The sequence below is a fragment of the Natrix helvetica genome, assembly GCF_964273705.1.
Source record: "Natrix helvetica genome assembly, chromosome: 13".
NCBI classification, from domain to species: domain Eukaryota; kingdom Metazoa; phylum Chordata; class Lepidosauria; order Squamata; family Natricidae; genus Natrix; species Natrix helvetica.
In genome coordinates this window covers 636,711-658,126 of record NC_138557.1, presented here as the reverse complement: position 1 = coordinate 658,126, position 21,416 = coordinate 636,711, and the positions used below count along the sequence as shown (strand labels likewise).

General features: G+C 56.7%; 1 protein-coding gene across 1 annotated transcript in view; it reads right to left on the bottom strand.

The window, feature by feature from the left end:
* GRIN2A (glutamate ionotropic receptor NMDA type subunit 2A) overlaps positions 1 to 19,928 on the bottom strand; it is a 53,626-nt gene extending 33,698 nt beyond the window's left edge. The window contains exons 1-3 of the mRNA XM_081965548.1: positions 19,689 to 19,928; positions 18,794 to 18,974; positions 17,155 to 17,577 (exon numbers count right to left, since the gene is read on the bottom strand). Coding sequence (XP_081821674.1) covers positions 17,155 to 17,574 — 420 coding nt within the window. The 5' untranslated portion in view covers positions 17,575 to 17,577; positions 18,794 to 18,974; positions 19,689 to 19,928. The remainder of the gene's footprint in view (positions 1 to 17,154; positions 17,578 to 18,793; positions 18,975 to 19,688) is intronic.
* Positions 19,929 to 21,416: the final 1,488 nt, after the last annotated feature.

The following is a 21,416-nucleotide window of genomic DNA, read 5'->3' as shown; positions in this document are numbered from 1 at the left end:
GAGGGAGGGAGGGAGGGAGGAGGCAGCAGAGGCCCAGAAGGGAGGGGGGAGGGCGGGACATTCACTTCCAAGGCAAGACCTGCAAGCAGCCGACAAGCAAGCATGCAGAAGACACACACACACACAAACACACACACCGCCTTGGCCATCACTCAGCTCTAATCATGCAAAAAGGCTTCTCTGCTCGGATGGAAGATTTTGTTCTGGAGATTCTTTGCTGCCTCCGAAAGAAGAAACAGAGCGATCCCTCTCCCCACTGGAGACTTTGCTTGAGCCCAGAAGAGGCTGCTTCCTCCAGTGCTGGGATTCGGCTCTACCACTCCCCTAATTCCTAGTCTGTTCCTAAAGCCCCCTCCCCCCATCTCCTGGGTCATCTGTAATTCCTCAAGGATGCAACATGGAGGGACAAGACCCCCAATCTTGGGCAAGACTACCAATCCACCAGGAACGTTTGGTTACAGCAAGACATGGTCCTTCCTGCAGGTCTGCCCTGCCACCCAATCTCAACATCAACAGAAAAAACAACACTTGTTTAAGTCATTGTTAAATGACTTAAATGCCCGTTAAGATCCACTGACCCATTTGCAAAAAGCTGTGAGCAGGTTAAATACGGATAACATCCAATGAGCAGCAGCTCAGCAACCTCCCCTGGTGCAGGCCAGGAGAAGACCTCCCGAGTCCTCAAATCCTTCTTTTCCTTCTGCATCAAATTCTCACCCCAATAGCCATGCTGCTTCCTTGCCCAGGTTCCTGCCTTGCTGGCCTAGAAGTATACAAAGGTAACCCTGCAATAAAAGCCCCCACAAGTTCTTTCCCCATCCAAAAACCAAGGAATGGTTCCACCCACTTTGTCCCACAGCTCCACCCACCTGCCTCTTCCCATTAGCATCAGGACTATTATGGGGTACCAACCTCTGCACGTGGGCACTGAAGCCATTTCTCCCCTGGAGCCTCTCTGTGAGAAGAACCAGTCTGCCTTGGTCCGTCTCTTGGCCAATCTGAACCCCATTTTGAGGAGGATGGGGCACCTGCAGGGCTTTGGGAGTCCCACAAAAAGGCTCCCTCCCCTCCTTCCCCCTCCCCCTCCCCCTCCCAGACTGACCCCCGAGGAGCAGGCTCTTTCCCTAAGAGCTGCGCGGCTGGTGCCTCCAGCCACAGAGCAGGAGGGAAGAGGGCTGCGCTTGGGGCAGCGACTGGGGGCTTCGGAAATCAGCACCTGCAGAAGGAGAGCCTGGGAGGCTTCTATGCCAGGGCTTCTATTCCAACCTTGGCAACATTAAGATTTGTGGACTTCACCTCTCCGAATTCCCTCAGCCGGCCATGCTTCCTGGCCTTATGTTTGCTGGCTGGGGAATTCTGGGAGTTGACGTCCACAGGTCTTAAAGTTGCCGAGGCCCCTGCTTCTAGTCCTTCTAGCATTTGCTTCCTGCCACCGCTCAGAAAATTGGTTCCCTGCCAGAGCTTTGACTACCTTCCTGCTTTTGCTACCAAAACTGAAATCTTTGCAGACTTGAGCAGTTCCTGCAGATAAACGGACTGGGCTGGATGTTCCCATTGGGGCTGGACTGAGACTGGTTTTGTGCAGCTTCCAAAAACCTCGGACAGGGCGGCCTTTGCAGAGAGAAAGGCTTTTTTGTTGTTGTTAAGAAATAGTACTTTCCTGCCTGCAACGTATAAAAAAATAACGGGGGAAAAAAACCCCAGCCGGCAAGTTCTAAAAATGTGTCCCGGTTCTGCTCCACATGATCCTTAGAAGAACTTTCCAAGTCCTCTGCCTGCTGACTACGGCATCGACACGCCTAGCAACGGGAAGAGAGCGCGTTTCCCTGCACTCGGTGGGGCTCAGGGAAAGGAAAAAGGAGAGCATATGCTTATGAATAAAATTACAAATTGTAATCATCTTTGGAAAGAGGCAATCCAGGGAGATCTTCCAAAATAATGTAATTCCGCTTATTCCAAATTGCAGCCGCTGTTGTAGGCCTCCCTCGCAAGTGAGCTGCGCTTGAACCGATGCTCCGCGTTCAAACAACCCCAAAAGAGGATTGATTCGTTTGTCATTCATTTTGTTGCTTTTAAGCAGTTCAAGGACTCTGATGTGGAAATAAAGCGCTCCCGGGACTAATTGCCGGAGATTTCCCTGGCTTCTCCGGGGTCCCCGGTCTCGGGCTGCTTATGCACTTCTCTCCCCTCGCAATGAGCCCGCCTCGGCTGCTGAGGCCGACTCCCGCAAAGGCCTGGCACCTGCCCGCCTGGAGTGAAATCACCACTCTGGCTCCCTGGGCAGCCATTTCAGGCTCCCGATGAAAATTAAACTCTTTGCTACTGCTGGCGATGCCACGGCTGTCCTGGGTGAGCTGATGTAATTCTCTCTGAAATAAACCAAGTCAAATGTTCGGTTTTTTAAAAGGAAAGTGAGCCACAGCAATAAATAACTTTTTCATAGTGCTCCTGACTCTCCATCTGCCAGGGGAGATAAAGACTCTGCACCAAGAGCGAAGGAGCCTCCTTGCCGAGGGACCCTGGACAAGTGCTACCCCTTCCATGGGAAATGCTGGGGGAAGGGACCTTTCCCCCACCCCCTCCATTTAGAAGCTGCAAAAAGCAGCTTTCAGGCCAGACTTTCCAAGGGGGAAAGTTTGCTAGGGATTTAAAACATCAGCTCCTCATTCCATTACATCCAATTGACATGAATTTTTTTAAAAAAATAACAGTTGTTGGCTGCCTGGGCCTAGATTTATTCAGACATGCAGCCCAGATGGGGGAAATGGAAAATGAAGAAAGCAATTCCGAAGAGAAGACAGCCAGCTCGGGTTCAAATTCTGAGGTCCTCTAAACCAGTGGTTCTCAACCTGTGATCTGCGGACCCCCGGGGAGGCCACGATATCATCTCAGGGGGTCCCACGAAGGCTTGAAGAAATGTTATGATTTAAATCTTGAGTTAAGTCTTGGGGGTCCATGACCCCAAAAAGTATTTAAGGGGGGGGGCATGGTGATGAAAGAGGTCAAGAACCACTGCTCTAAACTAAACTTCTGTTGTTTGCCATCCTTCAATCATGGTTGGTCTCCACCAAGATCCAGGAGCAACTTTGGTCCTTTGAGCTGTCCAAGGTGCTGATCGTCTCTGTAGCTTCTAGTCCTGAAATTATTAGATGTTGGGTGAAAAAATATTGTTTTATATTTGCCCAGAGTCTCCATTCAGCCATTTTTCTTTGTGGGCCTCTCCCAAGCATCTTCTCCACGCTAGTAATCCTTCAGTAAGCCTCTCTTGGGTTCTCCCCTCACTCCATGTTTTCAAATAATAAAATATTGCTTTGCTTAAGTTGCCTGTTTTTGCACCTTTTCCCAATCCAGCAGAATCTTTGTTTTCAGCCGAGAGGCTCAAAAATGTCCCTTTGATGCACTTCATCATTTTGCCACCCACACCTGCTCTCAGCAGAGACCACGGAGGGCCCAGCATCGGTCGAGCTTCGCACTGCAGCACTTCCGCTTAAAACCCTTTGCTTCTTCTGCGCAGGAACCTGTTGCGTACCCAGGAGCCAGGCCTTTTCAGGAGGGCCAACAAAAGCAGGGCCAGGTGTGCCATTTGGGGGTGCTTCGTTTCTTTCCTCATTTGGGGCATTTGCTCTGCGCCTTTGCTTCCCACCCACATGCTGAGAGCTCCTGACACACCTCAGCCACTGCTGGAGCTTCATGCTTCTCTTTCCCACCAGAGCCGTGGTGGGGCAGGGGTTAGAAGGCAGTATTACCAGATGACTCTGCCCATTGCCAGCAGTTCGATCCTGACCGGCTCAAGGTCGACGGCCTTCCATCTTTCCGGAGTGAGTAAAATGAGGACCCAGATTGTTGGGGCCAAGTGGCTGCTTAGAGAGGGCTGTCAAGCACTGGGAAGCGGTATATGGGTCTAAATGTGATTTCTATTTCACAACAGAAACATACTCTGGGACCCTGCCCCCCCCCAACCCCCTGATCCAACAGAATGGCAGTAGGGGCGCAAATGCAGCTTACATTTGCTGAACGTGTGCCTGGAGCTGAACCTGCTGAAAAAGTGAGCAAAAAGGCTTTGAAATCTGGGAAGGGTCTCCTCTTTGTATCTGGGAGTTTGTGTGCTTATCCAAGTGCGTGTTTGTGTGTGTGTGTGTGAGAGAGAGAGAGATCACTTCTGCCAGGCTGTCTGTCCATCAGCAGAGGTTTGGCTGAGAAGCCCTTCTGAAGCCAATTCCTACCCGATCAAGCTAATTAATTGGGGGGGGGGAGTTGGCTGGCTTCCAGGTTCCAGTGCTGGAGTTTCCGTCTTCGCATTTCAAACAAAGAGGGAAGAGCTGCCAAGGATTCCAGTAAGCGCCCTATTAAGCACGTCAGTTTTCCATCCTCATCCAGGCTTCTTCCCAAACCGAGATGGTTAAGACATCAAGAAGCTTTGATCCATCTGCTCGGTAATGCCTTAGCTGCCACCCCTGCCAGATTGGGAGAAGAGAGAGTGGAGGAAAGGAGAATGATAGAAACCATTAGAGGGAAATGAGGCGTCGATTCGAGTTCCATTCGCTGCTCTCTGCTAAATTATCAACGTCCGAATAATTCATGCTCAGCTTGGCTCCAAGCAAGATAGACATACTACATAACTGCCAATTAAGGGCCAGGTTCTAATTAAATGGAGTCTCACATGAAATATTTCCGTAGACGACTCCAACGTCTCCTTCAGAGGGTTAAATCGACGAAACTCTGCTCAGGGGCAGAATTTGCACCAGGACAGCTGCAAGAGCAGGACAGGAGGGGGCTCAAGACGAGGGCGGCCTCAACCCACCCACCCCACATCCCACCCCTCCTTGGGCGGGGATTCCCCATCCTTCGTGGCCTCCAAAGCTTCCCCCATTTCCATCTCCCTCCATGTCTTCTGCTTTTACCTTCCTGCTCGGCAGAGTTAGGCCTTTTGCTCCCAAGGAACGGTCTTTCCTAAAATACCTTTTGCACAAACCAGAGAGAGGAAGTGCTTAATTAAGGGCTGAAGCCAAGCTGAAGACCAAAGTCCAAAGCTTTCCACCTGATGGACCTGATTAACCGCACATTCAGACAAAGGCAGAAAGGAATCCATTTTCACCCAAGACATCATGATTTATTTATAATACCAGGCAATGCTTCATTCACCTAACGAAGGGCTCTCTACATCAGAAAGGGGGGGGGGGAGTTTAATACATTTTCTCCTTGGTTTTGCCTCTAGCCCTGATCAAGAGGCAAGGAGCTACCTAAGGCTGCAGAAATAAAAGCCGGATGAGGAAAAGGTTAGAAAAGGCACTAGTAATACCGAATATATGTTTAATGGAAATGCCAACAAACAGAGCTTCGAGAAGGACCAGCAGTCTGCTCTCCACAGTGATACAAAAATTGCTTTTCTATCTACTCCTGTGGAGGGCTTAATTTCTATTTGTTGTCATTCATTAACGTTGTTATGAAACCTCTTAAATGGTGTCTCGGTGTAGATGAGTGTTTACAGAGGAAGAGCAGGGTCGCCAAATTCCTAAATAAGGAGCAAATATTCTTGAATGCTTCCAGAAATGCTGATGGCAGAACCCCAAGGGGCTCTGGGGATTGAGAGGCAGCATTTCCAAAGAACAGGGTCACATCAGCAGCTCCAGAGAAACCGGCCTTGACCATCGTGAACTGGTTCCGCTAAGCCAAGTCCCCAAGGGACAACACCCCCCCCCCTTCCCAGAGTAGAAGCCGGGAGGTCCCTTGCTTTTTTCCCAGCCCTCCCCCACTCCCAGCTAAAGACTTCTATGAGCGGTAGGCCCACCATCAGCCCAGCCAAGTGGGCTCCTTCTGGCTGAGATCAGGGGTCTCCAAACTTGGGGCTGGCTGGGGAAGTTGGGAGTTGAAGTCCACAAGCCCTAAAGTTGCCAAGTTTGAAGCTCGCTGCCCGAAATGAATTCTGGCAAGGCTCCTTCAGGAGAAAAGATGCCTTTTGGGAAATCAGTCACAGGGAAACTGCCAGGGATGACGTCACAGGGAGCAGCCAGAGCGCCTGAGAAGGAACGGTTTTCTTTTTTCAATCTGCACCTCCTGAATAAAGTGTTCCCCTTACAGAACAAACTTTCTTTATGCCATCCCTCCAAAATAAAATGCTTACAGGGAGCCCCAGAAGGAACCAAGCCGCCCACGAGAGCATCGACCTGCTCTCTCATAACAGCAACATGATCGTTCTCTCATTCTCTCTCCCTCCCTCTTTCTCTCATTCTCCCTCTCCCTCCCTCCCTCCCATCAAATCAAGCGGGGGGGGGGGGTCTAGGATGCACCCCTATCCACAACACTCTTCCGTGGCATGGGATGAAAACCTGACAGCTCACTTTCTAGTGCCTTTCTGCAGAAGCCTTAGACAGCTGGTTTTCTGTCTTTAGAAAGAGTCCTTGGGAAATAATTCCCTCCCAGGGGACCGCAAAGAACCCCTTCAAAGCCCCCGGAGTGGCCTGCTTTTGTAGACCATTTTCCGACACCAGATCAAAGGATACAAAGCAAAATGTCTGAAGAAGAGACAATTTTGTCGTTCTTCTCCTTTAACAACAAAAAGCTTGCAAGCTCAAAAGGGGCCGAGCAAGGAGAGAAGGAGGGCAGGAGGTTCTGAGGCTCCCGGGGGCACCTCAGACTGCTTCATCCCATTTCAGGGCTGGCAAGGCTGTTCGCCCCTTCATCCCTGGTGCCCGCAGATGGATTCTGGGCAGGGACTGGCTCACGCATGCCAGCCAGGAAGGGGGCTACTAGACCCCGAAAGGAATTCTGGCCAACTCCCGGCAGCTAATGCAACTCTGTCTCCCCAAGCCCACAACCTGGGGAAACTCCTGCCCAACACACCTGGGGAGCAGGTTTCTCTCTCGTGGCTGTCATGGGGACCTCCAAATTCAAAAGCACTGGATGGGACATGACCCTGACCCTCGACACGGCCCCATGTATAAAACCTTCTCCTCTTGGAGTGGACCAGAGCCTCTTCACAAAGGAGCCTTCAAGGTGGCCTCCGTTCATAGGGCGGACTGGGCGTTGGCATCTGGAGCTCCATCCCCTTAAGAGACTGGTGAGCCTAGGAAGTTGATGCTGCCTTGATGATGAGAGGGGCTGCTTGCCAAGGGAGTGGACTGGGGGTGGGGGGGGGGCAGAGACTATAGGTCAGGGGAGAGAAGGTGGAGGACTTGACCATAAGCGGAGAAGCTCCAACAGAGGCAGGGACAGAATCGCACAACTGTATCTGAAGCCACACACGAGTTGCTTCCTCTGATCCAGGCCCTCCAGATGTTTGAGAGTTCCCAATCCCGAGGGCATATTGGCTGGGGATAATGGAAGTTGAAAGGCAACACATCTGGGAAGAGCTGTCCTTGGGACCATCTTCCCTGGGACGATGAGCAGAGCCAAATTTTGCGGTATGGAAGCAGATCAACCACAAGGCCAGATTAAGTGCCCTGTGTGGGTCCAGCCCAGGCATCCTGAGGGTTTCAGAATCAAGTTTATCAGATCCTTCCCTGGATTCCTTTAGGACTCAATGCAGCCACTTTAACACCCTGGAATTCTAATGCATTCAATGCTTCTAGAAAATCGAGGGGTGGGAGGAAAGGCGACAATCACACGCACACCTCAGGAAATTAATCTCTTAACTGGTAAATTACAGGCCTTTATCTGAGAACAGCCTAGAGACTCTGATTCATTAGCAGGAATAAGCTGTGATTAACTATGATTGTTTTTTCTCCCTTAAAATATACGTCTGCTTGACAATTAACTGTCAATTAGACAGACAGAGAAAAAAGGGCCACATATTATCTGAGATTACGTCAGAAGCTGCCCTGGGCCAACGGGCGATGCTCCCCAGGAGAGGTGCCAAGTCTCCTCTGGAGGGGGTCTGCCACCCCAGAATTAGAGGCTGCCCATAGGAGGGGGCACCTGGCCTGCTGGGCCTCAGGAAGGGGCACCTGGCGCCTCTCCTTCCTCTCTCCTAAAGCCCCTGCAGGCAACCAGGAGCAGAAATCCACGGCCTGGAGGCAACCCAAACATTCTGGAGGGCGGGCGGGGTTTGCCGTGGGCGTCAGCTGGCCTGGCCTTGCTGGGTGGAGAAAGGCTCTCTGGAGACCCCAGGGAAATGGGGAAGGAAACTGCTCCGCAAAGGGAGAGATCTGCATTTCTGAAGGGGGAGACAGAAGCCTCACATCAGGAGGTTGGACACCGTCCTGAGAAAACATTCAGAGCTCATGGCGTTGCCAGCTCCTCTCTCACCATGCCCAAGTCCAGAGGCACTTTTCTTTCTTGAGCCAAAGGAGGCCAAAGCCCTCCTGGCCCCCTTGGGGTCTCCCTCAGGTCCTGCCAGGTCGGCTGCAAAGCTCCACGGCCAGCTCTCACCACTAGCCCCTCTTCCCTGAGAATTGGCAGCTGAACCAGAAGGTGAGGTTTTGTGATTTCAGCGGTTGGCATCGTAGAGCTGAATGGCATCACGAGACACCCAAGGGTACCAGGCTGGCCCTTCATTGGACCACCCCTAATGAAAGGGGGAACCAGATCCCCCTCAATCTGCCCTCCCTGCTCTCTCTTGGGTCTGCCCCCTGCAGGCTGGGCCGAGAGTGGCAGCCTGCTCTCCTGAGTGGCAGGAATAGGAAGAGAAATGCCGCAACCTGCATTTCTCCAGAGGCAACACAGCAGCTCCGCAAAGCTCCCAGGTGAAAACCTCACTTCCAGTCAACATCACCAATGAAAGCACGGCCATTATCGGAGGGGCTCCCTCCCCTTCATTTGCCCACCGAGGGTAGGCTGCTGTTGCCAGTTCCAGCCCCCTCCCTGCCTTTGCCACCCAAAGTAGAGATGCCCAGAGCCGGGAGGGGCTGGCAGGCTCAGCTTTGCATAGGGGGGAGTATTGGTGGGCAGAGGGGCCCAAACATGGCCATTCCTGTTCAACAGGTCGGACACACACACACACACACACACACACACACACACACACACACCCCTGCAAAATGCTGGCTAAGGAAGGGAGGGCTGAGATTTCCCCCTCTGTCCCCCTCCTCCTCTTCCTGTGGAGAATGGCAGAGAGGAGAAGAAAATGAACTCGGCCCAGTTGGCATCCTGGCCTCTTCCGAGGCTGCCTCCACAGAAGACTTCCGGTAGGGAAGGAAGCAGGGGGGGGGAGAGAAGGAGCCCCCCAGCCCAAACCAAGGTGGGCATCCCTCCTCCCCAAGGCCGCTCTAGCATCACAAAGCGAATGAGATGCACAGGCGGATGTCTCTCCAGAGACGCCTCCACACGCAGAACTCAAAAATAGACTGCTCGGAGAAAGTGCCCGCTCGGCACAGCACGGTTAGGGTACAAGAAGGGGCTCTGCTGGCAAGATCGTCCTAGGGGTGGAGGGGGCTCTCGAGCAGAGAATCCCCAAAGCAGACCCCAAGGGCCAGAAGCCCTCCCTGCAGGGTCATGGAAGGAAGGCTGCCTCCGAGCCGAAAGCCTCAGGAGGAGGGTCTTCCTGCTTCTTTGGATCTGGCCCACCAGGAGCACAGCTGCAGGAACATGGGGTGAGGAGGGAGCGTCTCATCCAGACCACACACACCCGGCTGGGGTCAACTGTAGCCACCCCAAGCTCCAAGGCCCTGGCCCAGGCTGGCAGAGGAAGCATTTGCTAATCCCTCTTTCCAAGGACAGCAAATGCCAACGCTGGGAATTCCAACGCCCCTGAAGGCTGCCCAGGTGGAAGAGGCCACCTTTAGCAAATCTGGAGCCAAAGGCTGGGGATTCACAGCACTTCCGTGCCCAGAGGTGGCACAGTTTCTGGCAATTTGGGAAAATGGGCATGGAAGATCTGCTAAGTGGCAGATGCCACTATTGAATCAAGTGGTGAAGGAAGGGCGATTGCCCCAGATGCAGCCAGGCGCCACCCTGCTGAACAGCAACCAGAGGCCCCTCTCTTCTCCTTCTCCTTCTGCTTCTTCTCTTCTCCTCCTCCTCCTCCTCCTCTTCCTCTTTTTCTTCTTCTTGGGCTGCATCAACTCCAGTCGTGAATCACCCCCCCCCAGAAGAATGAAGGTCCTCTCTGCCCCTTCCCCATCCAATTCTTCCAGGATCAACCTTAAAGCACGCTGACCCAGGAGATACAGGAAGTCTAGCACATGGCCAAAGACGGTGGTCCTCGTGCTGAAGAGCCAAGCCTTCTGCTCCATCCAAAGCAACCTCGCTGCCAAGGGGAAGCCAAGATGCCTTCACCAGCCAAATACTTTGAAAGACCAAAAGGAACAAATGTTCTAGGGACATAAAAAGCAGGGAACATTTTACGTGTCACAAAGGCCACATGGAAGCGAGGAAGCTGGAAGCGATTTGCGCTGCATGGAGGCGCCAAGATACAGAGCATCTTTGGCTGGTTTGGGTCCAAGGAGAAGCAACACAGAAGGTCTACTACAGCTCCATTCAAGGGGGGCTTCCGGACAAGAAAAGGAACGTTCCCAAACTTTTAGCCAAGGCAGATCAGGGCTGAGGAACGACGCAGGTCCTGGTTAAAAGGAAACAGCGTTTCCCAGCTGCCCATCAAGCTCATCCTCTCAACATGAAAGCCAGCAAAGCCATCCTGTCTTTCGGCTTTGAGGCGGATGCCGATCAACAGGCTCTCTTCTGTGGATACCTCTGAGCCCCTGGGCAAAGCCGCCAAAGCAGGGGACGCATCCGGTCCAGCCATTTCCAGCAGGGCATACAAGAACTGCAGAGTGGCCAAGGCCAGCCTCCTTCCCTTCGATGGGAGAGGACGGCTTCTTAGCAACCTCCCTGAAACTTCAGCAGAGGGAATATCCTACTTTAATCAAGGGTTAGGCAACCAAACGCTTTGTACAAAGGCAGGCCTTAAAGGGCCTGGAGTGGCCTTGGCTGCTCGGATGACGGGGGAGGGGGGAGGGGGGCAAGAAGGGAAGAAGATCCATAGGAACACGGAAGGGAGCCTCAAGGACGCATCCTGAACTGCTGAGTGCCTGGGAGATTTTCTCTCGCTCTCCGATCTCCATCCCAGCATCGGAGATCTCGGTTCTTCTTAATTAAAGCACCTTGACCTAAAATGTTCCAAAGGCAGCTTCAACCACATTTGAGGCTTCTCCATCCCTGGGCACCATTTGCCTTTAATCAAAACCTAATGGCGTATAAGAATGTTTTCTTGCAGCTAAATTGGGGGCAGGGGAGGGAGGGGGGGCGAGGTTGTTTTAATTAAGAGAGTTGAGCAGGAATGGAACCTCTCCTATCATTCAGGACAAGCCTCTCCTTTCTCCATCAGTCCACACACAGGGGCCACTGGTCAACTCAGTTCCCGGCCAGCCCTGATTCTGGGCAATTTCTCTTCTCATCGGGCTTCAACCGGGCTGCCCCAGGCCATCAAGCACGAAGGACCAGAGCAAAGCTCTGGATGTTGGCCAGTCTGCCTTGCAGCCCACCAGCTCTTGGTCCTGCCACTAATTCTCTCCCCTTTCCTTCCTCGTTGACTGTCCTCCAGGCCGGAACCAAGCCACAATTTCTCTTCCATCTCGCTTGGCTGTGTGGGCTGTGGTCCTTTGGATGGCCTCCATAGCCTTTCCTTTGATCTTCTGATTCATTGGACAGGCTCCATTCAGTTTTGTTTCGTCGTGGAGACGGTTTAATTTTTCTTGAATGGTAAATTGCTTCGGGCAACTCACGAGCCTTTCGGGCCTCCTCTGCTCACCCGGGTCTTCGCTCACTGCCAGTTTTTTAACTGCTTCTCACAAAGTCTCGTCTGGGGTGAGCATAAAATTACCCCCCCCCCCCCAAAAAAAAATCAAGGTGGCCACAGGACTGTCCCAGGAATTCAGCAGCACAGAATTGTCCCCCTTCCTTGCAAAGTTCTACGTAAAGCCAAAGCCTGCTAGAGACCCCCCAGCATGTAGAGACCCTCCCTCCCTTTATTCCCACAAACTGCTACCTGCAGGTAGACTGCCACTGTATCTGGAACATCCACCTAGTTCTCAAGGGAACCAGCAACTTTGCAGAACTGATGGCACAATTTGTTTCTGAACTGGATGCGCCCCATCACTTCCAAGCTGGGTCTTCCAAGGTGGTTCATGAGCGCCTTACCTGAACAGGCATGGCAGATAATGGTTTGGGGGGCTAGCAGGCCCAACTCTCGTGGGGTACAGGCCCCAAAGCCTTCTGCACCCCTTCACCCAGGCCAGGCTGCCTGGCAGGCGGCAGGTGGATGCAGGGAGCGGCGGAGATTTAGGTCATGTTTTCAAAATCTATTTTGGGTAAACACCTCCTCCTCCTCCTCCTCCTCCTCTTCTCCACCTGGGTGGCATTTAGGGCGCTCTGCATCCCCTTTCTCGACACTGCTGAAGACCAAGTCGTGCATGCTGGGCTCCTCTGGCCGCCATGCCTGGCATCCCACCCAGGACAGCTGCTTTGCCTGCCTGCAGGAAAGGAGAAGCAGGCGCTCGGGGGCTACGGCGTTGCCTGGGGGAACCCCTGGGATGGGGGTGGGGGAAGGAGCCTGCCTCCAAGCCGTGGGGGGAAGGTCTCCAAGGGCAAAATAAAACACTGGGGCAAAAGCAATGGGATTCCTTCTTTGGGCTTTTCTTACCAGAAGGCATCGGAGAGGGTGAAAGTGGGCAGAGAGAAATGGAAGTGGATTGCCAAATTGTGCCCCAGGGAAAAATTCTCCGGAAGGTGTGGTATTTTCCTCAAATAAACAAACAGACAGATTGTCAAGCACTCCTCAAATAAATAGCATCACTGGCAGCTCTTAAAATGTGCAACTTTGATCTCCTCTCGGGCTCCCGTCCAACTACCAAACGGCTTCTTTTAATATCAGCCACAGAAACCTACAACTTTGGCTGCTAGGTGCATCTGACAGCTGGTAGCCAACAGCCATCCCAAAATCAGCAAATCTTTCCTTATTTACTCAGGTGGAAGTGCTGAACCCAGAGCAGGAGGAAGGCTGCTCCCGGCCCTGGATGGGCCCGGCTTGACCCCAGGAAAGATTTGACAGTCAAAATGCCGATGTAACATTGGATTCTTGTTTGGGGTGAAAGAGATGCTCCAAGCCACATCTAGAGGGCTGAGAACCCGGGGGGGGGGGGGTGCTTTCTTTTTTCCTTAGCAAAGCGCCATCTCTCCCAGGCCCAGATGCTGGAACGGAAGGACACGTTTAAGGACGGGAAGCCCCTTCGCTCAGCAGCTCCTCCGTTTCCCAAGCCAAGTTCCTCTGAATTCTTTCTTGCAACTGCTGGATGCGGGAGCAGCAAGGAACAGATTGCAACCGGTGGGAGCCAGGGGTGGGGGGGAAAGCGTGCAAGGGACCACCTAGGTGGTGTGGAATCAATTACATAAGCTGGAATTTTGTGGCTGGATGTCAGCCGTTAAAAAAAAAAAAAGGAAATCCAGCTTGTGTTTTTATTTATTTATCTTTACTAAAACCTATTAGCTTTCTTGCTTGGGAAAAACACCGAGAAGAAGCCGTATTCTCCATTAAGGAAACCTGCAGTTTGAGCACGGGTCCAGCAATGTGCAGCCCAGCCTGTTTGCAAAGCGGACGCGGCTGCTGGAGTCAGATTCCATGTGGGAGAACCCTGAGCACTTAGCGCCATGAAACATTCATCCCTGTTCTTGCCTGAAGACCAGTCCTGGCCATGTGCGGAACATGCCGGCACTCTCAAGGCTTCGGCTGCTGCCTGACGCAGAGAGAACGCTCCGAGGGGGAGGGGAGACTGGATTTTCAGCCCAGCCGTTGAGGCATCTCCTTATTAGATCCCAGACCATTGGAGATCTCTTTTGTAGCCCCTCCTCTAACACTTAAAGCCACCTTTCCTAATCTGCTCCTGGCAGGATTCTTCCCCAGGAGGGCTCTCAACCTTGGCAGCTTTCAGATGGGTGGGCTTCAACTCCCAGAATTCCCCAGCCGGCCTGGAAATCTAGAGCAGGGCGTCCAACCCTGCAACTGTGGACTTCAACTCCCAGAATCCCCCAGCCAGCAAGGGAGGCGGCCTTGAGTGCCTTTCTCATGCTTTCCACTTTCTCCTCCCTGGGCGGCTCATCGGTTCCCAGAATCCCCTCTACATTCCTCTACCCTGCCTGACTCTGAGGAGGGGGCTAAGACCCGGTGGGCTGGGAAATCTCCAAGCGCTTGGGGGGCCCCAGCAGGAGGAGGGTTGCATGAGGGGCCCAAGAGGTAGCAAGCCAAGGGACCCCACAGTCTCTAGGAGACACCTGCGAAGCCCCCAAATCGGCCTTCTTTCAAATGGAGACTCTTGCCGGGGAGGGCCTGGGGCGCTTCCCCCAGAGTTATGGGGAGATGGCCAAGCCAGCCGCAAGGCTTCGTTGACGTCCTACAACTCAATCCTAAACCACGGCTTGCCACGGGACCTGGGTCCAAACAACGAACAAGATGCTTGAAGGAGGCTGTCTGGATTCTGACAACCAGCAAGCCAGAAAGGGCAGCTGGGAAATCACAGGACTACCCTGCCCACAACAGGCCAAGGGGAAGGGCAACAAACCCCCATTGATGGTCCCTCGGATGCAGAAACGGGCCATGTTTCCTCCCTCAGCCGGCCGAAGAGACTCAGCCAACCGCGGCTGCTCCAATAAGCCCTAAGCAAGTGCAACTGTGGGTGGGCAGGTTCGGGTCCAGCCTTTGCTCCAAACTTCCTCCAAGTCCTTCCGCCGGGCACTTCCCATGCCAGTTGGCAACCGATGTGGGCACAAGTGCAAGTCTAAATACAGTCATGTGCCCATCTTTACCGCTATTTCCTCGCCACCCACACACATAGCGACGGTGTCCGGAGTTCCCCGCTCGAGAGACCTGGCCGCAGAGTCGGGGCCCCGAGAGACCCAGAACAACACTAACTTTGAAGGCCTCGTGCAGGTCTCAAAGGCCAAGTGTTCTGCTCTCCCCATTGCACCAAAATGAAAAAGGGAAAGAGGAAAACTATTAAACTGTCAGATCCAGTTAAAGGCAGCATGTTCTCAGGCACCCTAAATAGATGACAAAGCGCAGAAAGAAAACATGTTTGACAGAACCAATATGGTTCGGTGGCGCTGAAGGAGCCGGCCACCACTTGGTCCTTTCCACGGAAGCCGCCGTTTCCCCCCCAAAGAGGCCAATGGGCTCCTCTCTCAAAGGAGGGGCTGGTTTGCCACACATAGGCCCTCGAGCACGGGGGGCAACCTGCCAGCCAACGAGGCTTCCGGCTGACCCCCACTGGAGGCCCAGCGCCAGCACCCAAAGCGGACCCTAGACATTGCCCGGCTGCCAATCCCTATGGAAAGGAGGAGGCAAAGGGGTCCCCTGGGGCACCCTCCCTCCAAATGGGCTGCCAGCCCCCTCACTGCCGCCTCAGTTGTGCAATACTTGCAGCACTGACACAGCAATTTGGGTGATGAACACACACACACACACACACACCCTGGATCCACAGGTCTGTTTGAAGGCAAATCTCTCCTTCTCCCCCTGCACAGAAGCAGCCTCTGTAGTGAGTGGAGCCTGGGAGCAGAGAAGAGAGGCTGCTGCGGGGGGGGGGGGGATTTTTCCTCCTAATCTGGCCTTTGGTTTGGGGGGGGGGGGGGAGCTGCCCTGAGAAAGCATTTCTTGGAAAGCCAGAGCGCCCTCCCTGCATCCTCAACTCCTTACATAAGTGGAGGCAAGATTGGCTCCCAGCCCTTCGGGGGAGGGGGGGGCAGCGGGGATTTCGGGGAAGGCGGCAGCAGCACCCCAATGCCGGTCCATCCATCGTCCGCCCTGCAGAGGCAGCCCTGGAGATGCAGCGGAGGGGGCATGGGGCTCACCCGCTCCCACATGCGGTGCCAGCCCACCTGCCTCTGCCCTCTCCCTGCTGCATTTCAAGGGGCACCAACTGCAGTGGGCAGATCGAGGCCGAGATTGACCGATTGCTCCCCTCTGCCGTGGCCGGGAGAGAAGATCTCCTCGGCTGAACCAAGAAATGTGGGGACCTCAGCCCATCCCCTGGGCAAAGAACGATTCAGAGGCGGCACAGGTGCAAAGGGAAGGGATGGTCCCCACCGCCTGAGTCCCTCGACCCGAGGAAAGCCAAGCAGGGCCCAGAGGGACGTCAGCGCCAGACCTCCCTCCGACCCCAACGCAGCCAGTGTGGGCAGCCTCAGCCCAGAAGAGGGAGAGCTGGAGAGGAGCAAGGGGAGGCCAGAGAATCAGCCGAGAAGGGCAGTCCAGAGAGGCAGGGGCACCTCACAAGCCCCCTTGACCTTGCCCTGATCCTGGTAACAAAGCCTGTGCAGGGAAGCAGCCCCTTCAGCCCGGAGGCCAGCGGGACTTTTCCATGGGCCTCTGACCGGCTGACCGGCCCACTTCCAAAGTCCTCCCCTCCCAACCCCCGCCAGCCACCTCCTCTCCCCCCCCCCCGTCCAAAGTCTCTGCCCCAGAAGCTGCCAACGCAGCCAGGCAACGGCCTGCGAAGCCAAGGCCTGGGTTCAAGGCCCCAAAGAGGTTAAGAGGATCCTGCTGGAGTGGCCTTAGGGCTGATGCACAGCAGGCGTCTCTCCAGCAATGCTCAGGGAGCAGCCCAGGCATGTCAGACACAGAAGGACCCCTGGCCTAAGAGGTCCTGGGGGGCAGGAAGGGATTCCATCCCCCCTCCCTCCCCCCTTCCGACACCATCAGACACGCCAGGGTGTTTCACCTGGCAAGTACACCCGATTCCACAAAATGGACATTGAGGTCAGCAGGATGGAAAATAGCCAGGCTGGCCCCCCACTCCAAACCTTCCCCTGGCTGGGGACTCATGCCATAGGTCTCCTCGAGACCTCTCCCCTGCTGATCTCCAGAGAAAGGCGTTCGCTAGGCCTCCTCAGCCTGGAGCCGAGTTTAAGGAGCACCATCGGGGAGATGCATGTTCAGAAATATAGAACAACAGTTGGAAGGGACCCTGGCGGTCCTCTAGTCCAACCCCCCCTCCTGCTCAAGCAGGAGACCTTGCACCACTTCAGATCAATGGACCAGCCTGGCCCAGATTCTACCAAGGAGAGCAGCCTTCTAGGCAGCGCCAAAGGGCAAGGGCTGCCAACACCCCCTTCACAGAAGGCACCAATGCAGCCCCAAAGACCAGCAGACAAAAGCCCTCCCCCCCCCCGTGACTCCCAGAGTGGAGGGGTCACAGTGCCCCTCGGCCCTCCCCTCCTCTCTCCCCCTACCTTCTCTGCCATGATCATGGAGGAGCCTCCGTGGATGCCCAGGATGGGGATCAGAGTCTGGGAGGAGATAAAATCCAGGATCTGGGCCACGGCCTCCTGGCCGCTGTCGTCTCCGAAAACCACCCCGTGGATCTTGGTGCCCGAAATCAAGTCGCAGATGTGGGTGATGATGCTCTTGGGGTCGGTCTGGTTGATCAGGAGGGGCACCACGTTCACGTCAGTGGGCAGCCCCCCGGCCACATCCCGGCTGCTGAGAGCACGGACGTCTCTTTCCGTGATGCTCGGAGTCCTCCCCAAAATGACCGCAACATTCAGGATGGGGGAGCTTCTCTCCGCCCCGTGGACCAGCGCCAGGTCCGCCAGAAACGCGTGGAGCACCAGCAGATTCCAGCACACGCATGCCATCTTGACCAGCACCATGCCCTGCAAAGGGGGCCAGAGTGAACCCGGGCACCCTCCTGCTCAGCCAGAGGGGCCGGCAGACACATTGGCAGGCAGACCCCAGACCGCCGGGCCCTCTGAAGGGGCGAGGGCGCCGCATTCCGTCCCCCTGCCTCTCCCTAACCCTCCACTGGCAGCCTGAGTCGCCTCGTGTTGCCTGCGTGCAGGAGCAACTGGGCAAGACCCTCCTTCACGGATGGAAGAGAGAAGCAGCCCAGGAGGGTGGGGTGGGGGGACACACAAGGGCTGGGGGAATCGGGGAGGGGCTGCTGCCCATTGAGAAGCTGCTGAGCCGAGCCGGCCTGCCGCAGCCAGTAGAGAAGAACCGGCAGTAGCTCCTCAGAGGGGCATCCTCCAGCCTCCTGGCCAGTGGGATGGCTGGCTGGCCAAGCTGAACCAGCCGCATCTGTGGCACAGGCTCAAGCAGGCCGATTCCACCAGCCCCTCGCCTGCCGTCCAACCCACCTGCCCCTCCGCAGCTGGACCTTCCTGGCTGCTCCCTTCCTGGGCCTCCAGGCACAGGCTGCTCTTAGGGGACATGGAGGAAGGGGCCCTTCCTGCAGGATTGGGGGCCCGACCTCAGGCCTCTTGCTGGAAGGAAACCCCCCACCTCTCCGCGTCTTCTGGAGGGGCTGCTGCTGCTGCTGAGACCAGGTGTCCTACATCTTCCCAGCCAGACCATAGCCCCCTCCGGCCCAAAAGGGGGGGCTCAGTGTGCCCACTCCACCAACCCCCACCCCCACAGCCCCAGCAAAGCAGGGCTCCTAAAAAGTCTGCTTTCCCCAGGTGGAGCGGGAGGGGAAAGTGCGTGGGAGGAGGGGGTCGCTGCAGCCCCTGCCCACTCCCCTCCCCCCTTTGCAGACTGCATTTGGATGCAGCCTCAGAGGTCGGATCTGTTGCAGGGCAGATTTACCATCTCCCCCCCCCCCCCCCCACTGCAGTCAGATCAGGCGAGAATTTTGGTGAAAAGGAGGAAGCTTTCCGTGGGCCTTTCCAACTCGCCTCATTCATTCCCGTTTCGCCCGGTCCTCTAAACGGCGCACCAGGCTGCCTGGCTGGCCATGGGGGGGGGGCGCCCCCTCCAAACTGCAGCCGCCCATTCTTGGCTCCCCGTCCCGTGGTGGGGCGAAGGCGAGCCCGGAGCGCCCCCTGGCCCGGCCCCGCCCGCCCACCCGGCCGGAGGAGCTCCGCTGCTTACCGGGGTCGTGAGAAACCGTAGACGAGGCGGCCGCAAAGTTTGGCATTTCGCAGGGCTGCTCAGCGGCGCTCGTCAAGGGGGGCTGCCGTCCGTCCTTCCACAGGCGCCGTCGCCGGGGCTGGGGTCGGCAGTCCGCATCGCCTCCGCTGGCGGCGGGGGGGCCTCTCGGGGCAAGCGGGCTCTGGGCGGGTCAGAAGAAGGCCGGCCAGGTGAGCGGCGGACAAGCGGGGAGCGAGGTGGCTGCCAGCCGTGCCAAACAAACAGCCGCTTAAACAAGCACCTTCACACGCCGCCGCACTTCAGAAAGTTGCCGAAACGCCACCCCAGAGCCACCCTCCGGGCTGCGGCCCGCCCTCCGGGAGCACGGGACTACAAATCCCATCGCCCGCACGGGCCAAGGCGGGGGGGGGGTGATCGGCCCCAGCGCGGGAGGGAGGGAGGGGGGAGGGGGGCCTTACTGACCCCCGGGGGCTGCCTCGCCATCTTCTTCGGGACCCGTTCCCGCTGCCTCGGCCGAGCCGGCCCTCCCCGCCGACCCGACCAGCCCCGCGCGCTCCCCTCGCCCGCACCGGCTCCGGGCACGTCCTCACCGCGGAGGGCGCAAAGCCGGGCGGGGGCTCTGCGGAGGCGCAGCCAGTCCGCCAACCAGCCAGCTCCGCCACGCTCCGCAGCCGCTCGTCCGGGAAGGCTCCCCGAGCGAGGACAGCCCGCGGGACCCTCCCCAAATCGCCCCGCATCGGCCCGGCCAGCACTCTCACCCCCCCCGGCTCTGCGGGACTGCGACCCCAGTCAGGGTCGGAGTTTGGATGGGAAGCGGGGGAACCGCGCCGCCGACCCCGGTCCTTCCTGCCCGCTGCCCGCGGAAAGGAGCTCCCGACCGCGCCGCCCTACTCACCGCAGCGCCGGCCTTCGCCATAATGCCCCGGGGGTCGGCCGCCCCGCATCTCCGAGGCCGTCCGGGCAGCAGGCAGAGGCGCGCCGCCGCCGGCCTTTCCCTCCTCGCGCGGGGCGCCTGGCTCGGCTTCTTCGCAGGAGGACAGCCGCCGCCGCGCCTTGCGCCCCCTCCTCTCCCGGCCCGCAGCGCCCGCGCGACTCCTTCAGCCGCCGCCGCCCCCTCCTCCCCCGGGCAAGTTGGCGGAGCGCACGGGCCGAGGGCACCGGCCGGTTGGCTGGCAGGGCGGCAGCGCAGCCCAGCGCCGCCCCGAAGCCACAGCTAGTCGCCGCCGCCGCCGCCGCCGCCCGGGTCGCGGAGGGGAGAGTCTGCCCTGCGGAGCGCGCTCACTCGGCCGCTGCCTCGCCCGGGACCAGCGGCGGCGCTGCAGTCCGGCGCCGGGCGGAGCTCAGCCGCGCAGCAGCCCAGCAGCCAGCCAGCCCGCCCGCCGGCGGGCGGACAGGCGGAGCGGCCCTTCCTCCGCCCGGCACGGAGGGGAGGGGAGGGGGCGGAGTCGCCGTAGGGCGCAGCCGGGGCCCGCTTGGGGCCCCCGCGTCTCCTTGGAGGGCCGAGGACGGCCGGGCTCCGCGGAGCCTCCACGACCAGCAGAGTCCGGCAGGCACACGCGCCGCCCCGGCCGGCCTGATCTCTGCCGAAGCTGCGGAGCCCAATCCGGGTGGCTGGAGCATCTCTACCAAGAAGCCCCTGGACGGCCCCATCGAGGGCAGTCGGGGGTGGGTGGGTGTCTTGGTCCCTGCGCAGCTTCCTTCAGAAACCAGCCCCCTCCTCAACGGAAACAGGGGTTTTGCCCCCCCCCCCCAAGGCCACCATGAATGACAGGAAACAAATAAACCTGGTTTAAAAACTCTCCAGAGTGTATAGAAAGTGGGCCAGAGCAGCAAAGCCGCCATGTCTGCCCTTGAAGAGGCCCAAGTGTGGGTCAACCTGATGCGAGTCTTGGGTACCAGCCTAGACCCAGAAAGGGGCTTTTTCCCTCCTGCCGAAGGGCCACCCATGACCCCAGCTCCACACCTGGGCAGCTTCTGCTGGAGGAGGGCAGCTTCTGTAAGTAGCCCTCTTCAATGTTTTCAACTCTGCAGGTGTGGGGCTTCAGGGTCTTCTCCTCCCCCCCCTTTTCTCCTCCCCTTGCCCTTCCCCCCCCCATCGGAAATGTGATGGGCTTAAGCTACCCTACAGAGCTGGGGGGGTGAATGAGGAGGGGAAGAGACTGGTAGCGTTCCATGATATGAAAGAGACCACACTTTCAATTCAAAAATAATTAAGACACAGCAGAAATCCAATTCCTTTGAATGGAAATGAGTCTATTTTGGGCTTAGGGAGTGCTAGCGAGGTTTCAAAGGCGGCTCACTTGCACCGCACGGGCGCTGGGGAAGGGGCCGGCCTTGGAGGGCGTCCAGAGAAAAACACAGTTGCTTTCTTGTTGGGCAGCAAGTTCTTTCCAAGATCCCAGCAATGCCCCAGTTTCAGCTGCCATCCCATCTTCCCTCGCCGGGGAATAAATTATACCAAAACAATCGGATTTAGCCCCGCGGATGGTACTGTTGAATGTGTGCCAAGGAGACGGTGGGCCGGTGGCTTTGAGACCCTGGAAGCAGGCCTGACCTCTTGGCATGCAGAGCCAGAATCTGGAATCTGAGTCTCCAGAACTTCCAGTGTTTTCTTACAGTCCAA